The 13,585-nt window shown below is 37.4% G+C and overlaps 1 protein-coding gene across 3 annotated transcripts in view; it reads right to left on the bottom strand.

Moving 5' to 3' along the window:
- Window positions 1–13,585, bottom strand: part of INO80 (INO80 complex ATPase subunit) — a 132,650-nt gene that overhangs the window by 50,669 nt on the left and 68,396 nt on the right. For all 3 annotated transcript variants that reach the window (XM_082618417.1, XM_082618418.1, XM_082618419.1), the window contains exons 22-24: window positions 13,348–13,415; window positions 12,514–12,607; window positions 11,573–11,744 (exon numbers count right to left, since the gene is read on the bottom strand). In XM_082618417.1, the coding sequence (XP_082474543.1) occupies window positions 11,573–11,744; window positions 12,514–12,607; window positions 13,348–13,415 (334 nt within the window). The remainder of the gene's footprint in view (window positions 1–11,572; window positions 11,745–12,513; window positions 12,608–13,347; window positions 13,416–13,585) is intronic.

Below are 13,585 nucleotides of genomic sequence, written 5' to 3'. Positions count from 1 at the left end.
TGACTACCCCCAGTACGCTTCACTCAATCTATACTTTTCTAGATCATTTTCTCTTAACACTGGTTCCATCAAATCTTCCTTAGCACAGGTGGTCCTTGGTACCATACTATCCACATTCCCTTCACATAATGACATGAACTGCTAGGTACTGCTAGATACAGAAAATTTTAATGCTTAATAGAGAAGAACACAAAGGACACCTTAGGCACCACTGTGTAGGATGCAGGGGGCCGGGAGGAGGGTGCAGAAAAGAAGATTCATTACTTCTTTAGTCTACTTTGGCCTAAAACAAATTAGAAAAAAAGAAACAATGTCACACAATGAGAGATGTGACTTGGTAATAATGTGGTCACAGTTTTTGCTCTTCTGTTGTCCCTTCCTCATGTTCTTGAGTATCTTACTACCCTGTAGGCACTGGCAACTGTGTATGTCTTGCTGCCAGTACTACAATATACACACAGCAGCGAAGGAAGGCTTTTGTAGAGTCTTTTGGCACCATGCAAAAGTCTCAAGTGAAAAACAACAGGGCAGTATGATAGGCCCCTCAGCTGTACACTACCTGCCACAGTGAAGCACAGAGAACACACAGATGTTTTCCCCTCAGATACATACTTGTCCACTTAACAAGGGGCCGTTCTTTGCTTTCCAAGCCTTATTTAAAATTAAAAAGAATACTTATGCTAACGTTAGGTCTTCATTACTTAGAAATTAATTTTCTGTTTTTGCTCTTAAAGAACACGTCAAACTCAGATATAGAGAAAAGGTCTCACTTAAAATGAAAGGGTGTAAGGTTTATAGATCAATTGCTAAGATTGCATGGATTCTATTTTCACAGATATTCTAAGTAACCAAACAAAAAGGGGGAAATAAAATACAGAAAAACTCTGAAAACAACGGATTCCCAGAGCTTTCCACAAGGGGTACTGGCAGCTCTCATGATCCCAGGAAATGATGATATAGATACTGCAGTTGCAAATTAACCTCCAGTAGAAGAGTTTTTGGAAACTTCCTGTTTGGGAGATTCTTCATCAATAGCCATTCTAAGCTCTCTAAGCATTTAATAGAGTATAGTGTTTAAAACTTAAAACACATACCACTCTTTTCAAAATAACTCTTTATGTTTAGATTCTTTTGTATATATATTTTTAAATCTTTTTTTTTTTTTTTTCTTTTTGACTGTGCTGTGTCTTAGTTACAGCCTGCAGGATCTTTTTAGTTGAGGCATGCAGGATCTAGTTCCCTGACCAGGGATCGAACCTGGGCCCCCTGCACTGGGAGCACAGAGTCCTAACCACTGGACCACCAGGGAAGTCCTGTATATTTTAAATTGCAAAATCTGAAATGCCCTCAATTTCTATGAGTTAGTTGGCTCACTAGAGTTGTAGAGTATATAAAGCTTTCAACACATGTAATGCCTAAGCAGACCATAACCATGACAACAGTTTCACTAAGACTGGGACAGGAAATGAAATTAATGCTGGTACTGTTTCTGCCAATTATCATTTTTAACATAGTATTTAACTGGATACAGTATAAAATCTGTTCTGCCTCCCCAAAAGATGGCTAAATGGTGTATTTCCTACAGACTCTGGTTTTTGTCTTTATTCTTCTAAGCAAAATAAGATTAAAAAGAAAAAAAATTCATATGTGTGAGACTTGCACTCTAACCCTTGTAAACCTGTACAAGAAAGGAGCTCTGGTCAGAGCCTACAGTGGGGAGGGAGGTGTGTGAGAATGAATTCATAAAATTTTTTAACTAAATGCTATTCCTTCTTGAACTCATCACCAGTAAAGCAGGGTAGAGAACAATGAGGTTAAGAGGACAACACAGAATCATGCTGGCTTTTGTTCTACAAGCATCACAAGAAAAGGAAATATCAGAAAAGCATTCACATCAAGTAAGAGAGTTTAAAAGGCCCTAAACTTCGTTCAAAGTACCCTAAGTGTCATCTGATCCATGTCCTTAGCCTAGTTCCTAGTTCCCTGATGTTTTTGTACCATCCCAAAGCCAGCATTATGAGAATGGTACTTCCTTGAACTCTGTAACACAGAATTCAAATTTAATATTCACTGCAGGGTAAGAAGAGTTTTATAGGCACGCTCAGTGGCGGGAAGAGCTTCTCACTGTTCAGATTCATTCACGTCCATGGGTGGCAAGGAAGATGAGAGGATTGGGTTAGACTGCTGAATATAACTCAGGTAGTATGTGATTTAAGATAGCTTACCAAGAACAAGATGACAACATGTAGGTAAGTCAACATTCATTAACTATCTCCTCAGAGGAATAAGAACAAAGCCTTCACCTTGATCTGATGATAGGAAGCTGTATTTAGGAGACAGGCTGCTGGAACAATACCTACTACTTTTCATAAAACAAATGAAGGCGCAGAAGAGAACAGGATGAAGGGTTTTCTGCAATAAGAGGATAAAGGTGAATATGGAAAAATTAATTCAAAGTTAATCTGGTAGCTCCAAAGGAATTTTACTCAAAATTATTTTTGAATAGTAAAAGAGACCTGGCACTCGCTTCCAATTTTAGCATTTCCCCTTGTCTCTTCTCTCAGGTTTGTCTGCTTAAGAATAATCCCCAACTTTACTTTTAAGACTGATCTTGAACATGGAAGCCGGATTCATGTTCTCCCATCAAAACACTGAAACATAAATTTGTGTTTACTTTGCGTATTAAACAAGGCTACTCTACTTCACAGTATCACAAAAGAAAGCAAAACAAGGATTTGGAGAAACAGCATCTCTTCAGCATTATGTTTACAAATAATCAAAGTTACACAATCAGAACTAAGTTGGCAAATCAAATGAAAATGCAAGATACAGAAAAAAACAGAGCTTGCAATGAAAAAAAATTTGCTCACAAGGAGTTAGGGCTTATGAGCAATGAATTCCGGTTGAAGATGAATGACACATATTATACTGCATTTGCAGTAGCTAATAAAACTGTGAACAGACAGGTAACATGGAGAACAAGGAGAGGTGATACCAGCATCCCTTCCAATTTAAGAACTTTCATAGTGTCACAGTCAGAACCCATCTGTCGCCTAAGCCAAAATCTCAGAACAGGGAATACCCAAACAAACGTGGTAATGAAGTAACTAATACAAAAGGCATTGAGGCTCCTCCTTGCTCTCTCTCTTGAATCACCCACTCTGGGGGAAGCCAGCTGCCATGCCATGAGGACACTGAAGCAGCCCCATGGAAAAGTCCACACATTGAGGAACAGAGTCCTCCAGCCAACAGCCAGCACCAACTTAACCAGGCATATAAGTGAGCTAACCTGTAAGCAGAAACTATGGCTTCAGTCAATCTTTCAGGTAACTGCAACCCTAGCTGATATCCTGCCTGCAACTTCATAAGATTTTCTGAGTCGGAATCACCTACCTAAGCTGCTCCCAAGTTCTTAACCAACATAAACTATGAGATATTAAAAATGTTCATTGTTTTAAGCTGCTAGATTTGTGGGTAATTTGTTATATAGGTATAGATAACTACTACAGGGGCTAATATCCACAACTGACGCCCTTTTTGAAGATGTCTAAAAATTAGCTTCTTTCTGCTGGTATATTTCTCACTCCCAAGAAATGCCTCTAGTTCTCAGCTCAAATGCAGGGCAAAAATAACTAATGTGCAATAAACTCAATGCATGATCAAACAAATTAGCAATGCCACCCATATTTCCCAACCTCCAAGGAAAAGTTAGAACTCTTCACAAAATTCTATTTTAAATACAGAGGAAGACTATACTTCTAATTTTAGGGTGGAGGACATTCCCTCAGATAACAAAACACAAAGTTCCAAAGGGAAAAACAACACTAATACAATGCACCAAGACTTACTAAGTCATTCAGTAAACATTTATTTAACCTTGTAAGTGCAAGGTGCTTAAAATAACCCGACCACAAAGACAAGAGGGACTGTGTCCAAACATCTAAATTCTGTTCTCACACTTGGGGGGAAAAAGAAATGAAGAAAAAAAAGAAAGAAAAAAAATGACAGAATTGTGGGTTTTTATGGTCCTGCCATGCAGCACGTGGGATCTTAGTTCCCTGACCAGGGACTGAACCTGTGCCCCCTGCACTGGAAGCATGGAGCTTTAACCACTGGACCACCAGGAAGTCCAAAATGACAGAACTGTTTAACAGCACTTTTTTTTTTTTTTCATGTTAAGCTTGGTTTCAGTCTTTCTGGACATTGTAAAATATTCTTTGTATTAGAGAAATATCTTTCTATTAATTATAGAGCTCCTACCTGTATTCACTGGTTTTCTACCATACAAAAAGGGTAGTTAACCACTTTTGCATCCCCTATCAATCATCTTTCTTGCATGTTTGATTTCCCTCTTAGCTGCCTTTTCTTCCTCTTTCGTCTTCAAATCTGAGTCTCCTCTCTCTTACAAACTCAGCTTTTAGTTAAAACCAACTGTCCCTCCTGAAATGTCTTCCTATTCTTTTTAACTGTCACATCTCATTACCTATTTCCTAACCAGAATCTTTCTCCTTGTAAATCCCTGAACCTGGGCCTTCTCTGTTATATCTGCACTCATAACATCAAAGAGCTCCTAATCTCATTCCTAAGTGTTCACTTTAAACTTGATATAGAATTCAGCACTCCCTCTGAATTCTCTCTTGAACTCTGGGTTTTGGAAGTTACTCCTTCACTGCCAGTGCTCATCCATATCCAAATCAATCAGAGTCCATTCACCCTTTCTTCACCATCTTTTGGTTACAACTATTTCTGTTGGGTCCTTTGTACCTGATACTTGGAACTTTAGTTTAATACCCTCCTTAACATGGATTCCCACATCCAATCTTTCCTGTTATCACACTCTTGAGATTAGTCATCAAGTACCAATGGCAGAGATTCCCACTGATGTGCTGTAATGACTTGAATGATTTAACAGCCTTCCTAAAACCAACTACCCGATTATTCCTTCCCATGGCTTGATAGTAGCCACCAAAACTTTATTCCCCCAGGATTACAACTGTAGCATCTATTGAAGAAGGTGAGCCAAAAAAGGGCTGAAACTCCTGGTTTAGTATCTAAACCCCAATAAATTGGCATTCAAAGATTCTTTGGGAGAAAAGGTGACTTACCTTTCTGGCCTTTTTTCTCACTACTGCTCTGTATTTTGGCTCAAATCTTCAACTTGGAAAATCCTTCCTTCTACCCAGGTCCCTACCACTCAAGATCCAACTTAAACAATACCATTTCTATAAAAGAGTTTTTTGTCCATTTTAACCTAAAGTGATCTCCTATCCTGAACTTTACCACTAATCATCTAACATTATTTTGGCAGTTAATTATGTTTTCTTTCATCTCTGATCTTGAATCATTTCTATTTTTAAAGTCCTTTTAACCTTGTGCATGTCTTTTTACTATATACATGAATGAGTTTTCAAACCAGAAAATAAGAGACCATGACTGTTAACACACCTTGCCCACAACAGGCACTGATGCGTGACAGGTTTGTAAACAACATTAATTACATGTGCTTTTTCTCTGTGGGAGTAGACTGACACTGGGAGGAGGCTATTATGAAAGAACATTAGAAAAACCCCAACCCTTAAGCCAAGATCACATTCAACCACTGGAGATTCATTCAATCAATAAGCTCTTCTGATATACATACAAATTAATGGACCCATTCACTCAATCCCATTGGCCCTTGGGATCAAACAAGTGAAAACAGCAGGAGGGAAAGAGTGAAGAGTGTTTGGAACAAAAAGAGTACTTTCTCCAGTAAATAGTGTGTCCTCCCCTCTATTAACATTCCTTATTCAATTAGCCTTCTTTTAACTGCCGGGATCAGTGGTCTCCAGAGAAATTACATGCAAGCTTCACAATGTAAATAATATTAATATGCTATTATTTATGTATCATTTTAAAAGAAATAATGCATAGGTATTGGCAAAATGGATAAAGAATGTTTTAATAATGGGGAACATAATCAAAAAACACGGGGCTACTGGCATTGCTGAAAAGAGTTTAAACTAAGATAGATAAGCTGATTCAAAATTTACATGAAAATGCAAAAGGCCAGGAATAGTGAAGGCAATATTGAAGAAAAACAAAGCTAGAGGACCGGTGCTATCAGTTATCAAGCCTTATTATGAAGCTATAGTTATTAAGATAAAGTGGTACTGGTCAAGGGTAGACAAATGGACTAATGGAATAGAACAGGGTCTAGAAACAGACCCACACATATACAGCCACCTGTTTGACAAAAGTGATGCTGCAGGGCAACAAGGATGGTCTTTTCAACAAATGAAGTTGGGTCAAATGGATATGGATATCTGTAAGTAAAAAAATTGACAACCCATAACACAGACTGAAAACCCAGTTTCTTGTAGATCCATGGTAAATCAAAACAACCTTTGGAGAAAAACAGAATTATCTTTATGACCTTGGTAAAGGCAAGGATTTCTTCAACAGAACACAAAAAATACTAATGATTCAACAGAAGACAATATTTAGAGTGATAAAGTAAGCTACAGAGTAGAAGACCTCTGTAATACATAAAGAACTACAAAACACCACGAAAAATACAGACAGACTAACAGAAAAATAAGCAAGGGTCTCAAATAAGCATTTCATAAAGGAGGTTATCCAAATGGCCAATGAGCATTAGAAAAGGTACTCAATATCATTATCCATAAGGGAAATATAATTTAAAGCCACAGTGAGATACTACCACATAGCAGGACTAAAATGAACAGACAAAATAATGTCACATTCTGGCAAGGACATGGAGCAACTAGAACCTCTTATACACTGTTAATGGGAATGAAAATGGGCACAACTGCTTTAAAAAACTGTCTGGCATAACCTATTATAGATGACCACATGTATACCCTATGACCCAGCAATTTGACTACTAGATATATATACCCCACAAAATACATATGAATTTTCATTAAAAGGTGTGTACAGTAATGTTCACAGCAGCACTATCTGTAATAATAAAAACTATAAGCCACCCAAATATTTGCCTATAGTAACTCTTACGGGGAGGACACTGAGGAGGAACAATGAATGGAAGTGGGCACAAAGGGGCCTCTGAGGTAGAGTTCTGACAGTGTTTTGTGAAGTTATCAAGCTGTATGTACACTTATGATTTGTGCACTTTCCTATATGTATGTTAGTATCTCTAGAAGAATAGCCAAGGCAATAAGAAAAAGGCTTATATTTTTAAAAATATATTGTACCTATTATTTCTCTCTGTCTCTCTAATCTCCTTGGCCTGTTGTTTACTAAAGGAAAGCAAATGGTCATATTTTCAGAATCAACTTAGCTGCTTCTTAGACTCATGAATTCAAATGGTTGTTAATTAATTTCATTAGAAAAATTTTTTAACTCTCTAATAATTGATTAGGGTACTGGTTATCATTTCCAAGTTTTCTTCCTACCTCCTCAAGCTTTAATGGACCCACATTTATATGTCAGTCCTTTTCTAATCTTTCAAGACTTTTCTTTGTCTTCCTGAGGTTCTAATTCACCATATGAATGATAGCAAATACCTCTCAAGTCATATTTTCAGGACATTTGCTAAAACTAGTAAGCAGAATTTTAAGTTTGTTTTCTGTGAAAATAAAAATTTTTCTCTCTGATTCCACAGTAGTAGGGTCCCTGTATAAGCAAAGGAATCTTCCAGAGGATCTGTAAATTGTATTAATAATGCCAGAAGTATTTTTGTAGATTTCAATGACAACAAACAAGTCATGTCAGGAAAAGGCACAAAGCACATACATGATGAATTTATCCCACACAAAGCAACAAACAAAAAGAATCCAAGACCTTGTATCTAAATCCAACTGACAAATCCAAACATCAGCAAGACAGATAATTATTATATTTAAGTCTCACCACTGCTGTCCATACTTGAAGAGTTACCTTTGAAAAAAGACTCATTTTTGTTAATCATATTTTTGTGAAAAACTGTAAACTGGCAGGATTACAGCAGACTATGAAATCTGGAAGTGTGTTTCCGATGTGTGTATGTATGCTAAAATATCATGCATCTTAAGTTTTAGCTTTTACTTTATACTCCTAACAAAGGAATTTTGGAAATCTGTTGTGAAGGATTAGGTGTTCAAAATTTCCTTCTCTATCCTTCTTTGCAAAACAGACAATGTAATATTCTCTAAAATACTTCTTGAATAAGAAAAACTCAGTTCGGGACTTCCCTGGTAGCGCAGTGGTTAAGAATAAGCCTACTAGGGCTTCCCTCGTGGTTCAGTGGTTGAGAGTTCGCCTGCCGATGCAGGGGGCACGGGTTCGTGCCCCGGTCCGGGAAGATCCCACATGCCACGGAGCGGCTGGGCCCGTGAGCCATGGCCGCTAAGCCCGTGCGTCCGGAGCCTGTGCTCCGCAATGGGAGAGGCCACAACAGTGAGAGGCCCGCGTACCGCAAAAAAAAAAAAAAAAAAAGAATAAGCCTACCAGTGCAGGGGACATGGGTTTGAGCCCTGGTCCAGGAAGATCCCACATGCCGCGGAGCAGCTAAGCCCGTGTGCCACAACTACTGAGCCTGTGTTCTAGAGCTCGTGAGCCACAACTACTGAGCCTGCATGCCACAACTACTGAAGCCCACAAGCCTGGAGCCCGGGCTCCGCAACAAGAGAATCTACCGCAATGAGAAACCCGCGCACCGCAATGAAGAGTAGCCCCCGCTCACTGCAACTAGAGAAAGACCATGCGCAGCAAGGAAGACCCAACGCAGCCATAAACGGAAGGGAGGGAGGGAGGAAGAGAGAAAGAAAGACTCAGTTTGGAGAAATTAGTGTGAGAAACAGTACAATAGTGGTAATAGGCATATTCTAACAAAGCCATTCTTGGGGGACAGTTCGCATAATAAACTACTTTGCTCAAGTTTGAATTGGGTTTTTTCAAAATTACTTCACTTTATTTATATTATCTCTGAATAGGAGGGATATAACAGGTATATGCCAAAATATACTAAGACAGAGATGGACCTTGATCACTAACTACATGTCAGGGTAACTCTGCAATGAAATGTGCATATTGCTCTCTGAGTGACTTCTGGTGGTCTCTTTCATATTCAGAAAGTGAGACCTTCCTGAAGTCCCAAAATGTCAGTTTCTTTCCATTCTTACTATTAAAAAGAATGATCCAGAATCTTTCTATATGGTGACTTTCTTTACCTAGTCCCCTTGCTATTCTAATATCATGCAGTCACTGAATGCTGTATTTTTCAAACTGTGAGTAGTAGGGTCATGAAATCATTTTTTAGTAGGTTCCAACTAACATTAAGAAAAACAAAAGGAAAAAACTGTGCACTGAAGGAGGGTAAATACTGTTGTGTGAATATTTTGTCTTAAAAATTTATGGATGTGTAATATTTATATATGTATGTAATATCTGATATATCTACATAACTACAGGTGGTGTAAAATATTCTTGTGAGTCATGGTCAGACTTCAAAAGCCACAGATATAATGGGCTTTATTATATTTTTATTGTTACACATGGAGCTTCAACAAAATGATTCTTCATTCAGAACCCAGTCTAACCTTTAAGGCTAGATATCATGTAAAGATTATTCTGCTTAGTTGAAAGCAAATATTTCTTAGAACAGATATATCAACCAACTCTGGCAAGATACATTGGTATTTCAACACATGTATTTTGGAGATAAGGATGGTGAGACCAAAAGCAGAACAGCATCTCTACAAAATACATGATTAGCTTTCAGCTACCTGTGGCTCAGTAACTCGGTGTACATTCTAAGCCACTACAAGAGCAAAGGTCTATCTATAACACAAAATAAAAGTAAAGAGGACATGGAAGTGAAACTAACTTTGGAAAAACCAGTTTCACATAAAGCATATTGCCCATATCTAAATTTCTCAGGAAATTAATTGATATAAGGACCTCACTGAACAGGTGCTCTGAACACACTACTGTATTTTCATAAAGGAGAAGACTACAAATAAGTGAAGCTTATCTTTCAGTGTTAAGTAAGATGCAGTTATCTACATAATAGAGCATAAAAAACCCCTGGTAGAATGGTGCGCTCTGTACCAAAAATAAAACTAGTAAAAAAATTTTAACTGTAGTAATACAGAGTACCAAATGTAAGGAAATTGGTCTACAGAGGTTAAGCAACTCTTCATTAGACATATCAGTATTCACTAGTAGGAAGTCACCTTGCCACAACTGACTATATTATTCCAAACAGGTTGGAACCCAATTCTATTCTCCTTCTGCATTAACGATCTTATCTTCAGAGTCCAAAAAAGTATATGGAGCAATGCGTGAGAAACCAACTGGGAAAACAGAAGAAAAGGAAATCATACAGGTTCTTCAGTATACAGGGGGCAAATAACCAGATGCAGCCAAAGAACAGCCTACATTCGATAGCTGTATGACTGATGACACATTAAATTTTCTAGAGGATACAAAGAAAAAGTTCTACCTTCTAAACTTTTAATCTAGTTGAAGAACTATAATATATAAACATCAAGTCTCTTATTAAAACTCTCCAGTGTTACACCCATTTCATTCAGAATAAAACCCAAATCCTTAGCATTAACCTATGAGGCCTCACATGATCTGAATCTGCACCTATCACCTATCACTTATTTCCTATCCCTTTTCCCCTTACCTACTATACAATGGCAAACAGTTATATGAAAAAGTGCTCAACATCATTACTTTCCATGGAAATGCAACTGAAAATCACAAATTCAACAAAAATGGGCCGACAATACCAAGGGTAGGCAAGATTTACAAGAATAAATCTCTCACATTGCTGGTGGGAGTTTAACTTTGAAAAACCATTTTGGAAAAATGTTTGGCAGTGGGAACTAAATCTAAACATACGTATACGTGATGATACAGCAATCCCATTTAGTTGCATGCCGCAACTAAGATCTGATGCAGCCAAATAAATAAATAAAATAAAAAACAGTAGATTAATCAATTGTGATTAGAAACAGACAATGGAACACTTCATAGCATTAAAGAAGAATGCTACAGTGCAACATGGATGAATCTTACAGACAAAATAATTGAGGGAAAGGAGCCAGACACAAAAGAGTACACATTGGATCATTCCATTTACATTAAGTTCAAAAACAGGGTAAAATAATCTGGGATGATAGCAGTAGAATAGTGATTACCTTTATTTTTATTTGTTGGTTTGTTCTGAACTAGAGGTTTCAAATGGGAAGAAGTATGAGGGAGACTTCTGGGTGCTGGAAATATTCTATACCTTAATCTAGGCAGTTGTTACACAAGTGTATACACATGTATAAATTCAAAGAGTTGTACACTTAAGATCTGTGTACTTCACAGTAAAGTTATATACAAAACATATATTAAAAAAAAAAATATATATATATATATATACACACACATACACACACACATAAAATGTCTATTAAGTGATATGTAATAAGCTATAAAATGCTACACTGCTCCCACTCCTCTGGGAACTTTTTGGCTCCCTCAGGTCTTCATTTACTTTATTACTTTTATTGATTCAAAGAAAAGGGAAGGGAGTACTACACAGATAACTGATGCTGAAATAATTGCTTACCTTTAACAAAGGGCAGCTGGAAAGGTTGGGAAAGGAGAGTGGAAAATTAACCCCAAGAAGGAAATCCTTGTTTCTCAGATATTTCTGCTGGCTCTCCCCTTCTGGCTCTCCCCAGGAGCGCAGCTGATGGAGCCTGTAGGAGGCTTTCAGAGACAGGAAAAGAGCTAACCATCTGAAACAAACCACAGCAGACATGCTTATTCAGTGCTCCATGGAGGGCTGAGGGTAGTTCATAGCAGCGAGGAACCTTGTCTCTCATTAACATGTCTCTTCTGTAAATCTTGAACATTTTAGACACAGCTCTTTCCTACTTTCAGATAAAGCCATTTCATACTTTTGTTCTATAAATTCTATCTTTGGCATGAATTGGTTTGCTACTATGAAAACGAAAATCCTCTGTAAAGCTCCTCTCAGTATTAAGGAATATTCAACTCTATCATAAAAACTGTCATAAAAACATCCTCATACTAAGGAGACAGCCTCTCCTAATGAGGTTACTATTTTTTACACAAATACAAAGTAATAAATTAAGTAAAAGCCATTATTCCAAAGAATAAGAAAAGAGAACTAAGTTTCCCTGAATATGTAAGGCAGGCTATGCTGCAATCACTACTAACTAGAGGAATCATCAGTCATCATTTGCCCTGTAGAAACAAATACAGTAGTCTACCTAGAAATTATGAAGAATTGAAGACCTTCTGGTAGCATTTGGGAGAAGAGCCTAAATAGTTTTTATTTAAGGTATATCACGAAGCATCACGCAATTATTAAAGGATCAAAAGTATGATTTCCTTATAAAAATTTTAATTCCTAACAATACAAAAAAGAATGAGAGGCTCTGTAAGATGATATAATAGTAAATATTTAATTTCACAGTATTCGACCTTCGCCTCTGTTTATTCCCAACTGCTCTCTCATCAAACAATGAGCAAACTTCTCACCTGGCCAAAAGTCCCTGAAGCATGAGGTTTGCCATTTCAGCTGGAGATACATCAATAAAGCGAAGGAAAGAGAAACAGCTTTCTTCATTAACACCTGGAATATCAAAGGACAAAGTTAAACCCAACAGAAAACCAAGAGGCAATACTCAACTAAAGCCTGCTGAACTGCTGAATTTTGACTTAAGAATCAAAAACTATTCTAAAGGTTCCAATACAGCCACTTTGATATAAGACAGTGTGTCATATTTTTGTACTACAATCATAAGTAGAAGAGGCAGACCTATGAGATATGGCATATATGGGCCAGAGTGGAGTTGGCTCATCAGTTACCTCTGGGGTTTTGGATTCTTGGCTAACTGCCTTCCTCTTTTTATCGTGCCAGGAAAAAGAAAAAAGAAAAGGAAAACACAGAGGTGAAAAATTCTGAACCTCTGACTTAATACTTTGGACAATGCTCAAAGTTGAGCAGCTTCCTTTCCTTAAACTAAGGAGGAGGTATCTAAGAGTCCCACACTAGCAAGAGTCCTGCATTGTCTCTATCACACCTCTATTCAAAGGGTATAAGAAATTCTTAAGAGGCAGGTATAAAATAAAGATGGAAGGTCAATCAAAATGGAAAACAATTAATCAAAAAAAATTTTTATTGCTTCCTGTTATAGCCAAAAAGCCTAGCATCTATAGATGAAGACAACTAATTTACTTAAATCTTATCAAGACTTTATAAATAAAGGCCTAGCATTCAGGCAAAGCCACTACTAGTTCCAACTCAGCAAAACAAAGAGCATCCTGATAAATCCTTGGCATTCTTTCCTCCTCAAAGATCAAAACACCTACCTTTTCTGTGAAACAGAGACTGCTGGATATAGTCTGGTGCAAATGGAGAAAGAAGAACCCTTAACCACCTGTAAAGTAAGTAAATAAAATAAATCCAAACCCAAATATAAATATCAGGAACTTAACTAAACTGGAGGTTCCAAACTAAAAGAATCATTTAAGGTTTGAAACTTTCTACTTCTGAGAAGTTTGTTGCCAGACAAAATCATTACATATATGTCAGAAAGTACTAAGTACT

Source organism: Mesoplodon mirus (genome assembly GCF_964341445.2).
Source record: "Mesoplodon mirus genome assembly, chromosome: 4".
Lineage (NCBI taxonomy): Eukaryota > Metazoa > Chordata > Mammalia > Artiodactyla > Ziphiidae > Mesoplodon > Mesoplodon mirus.
This window is presented reverse-complemented; position numbering and strand designations above follow the sequence as displayed.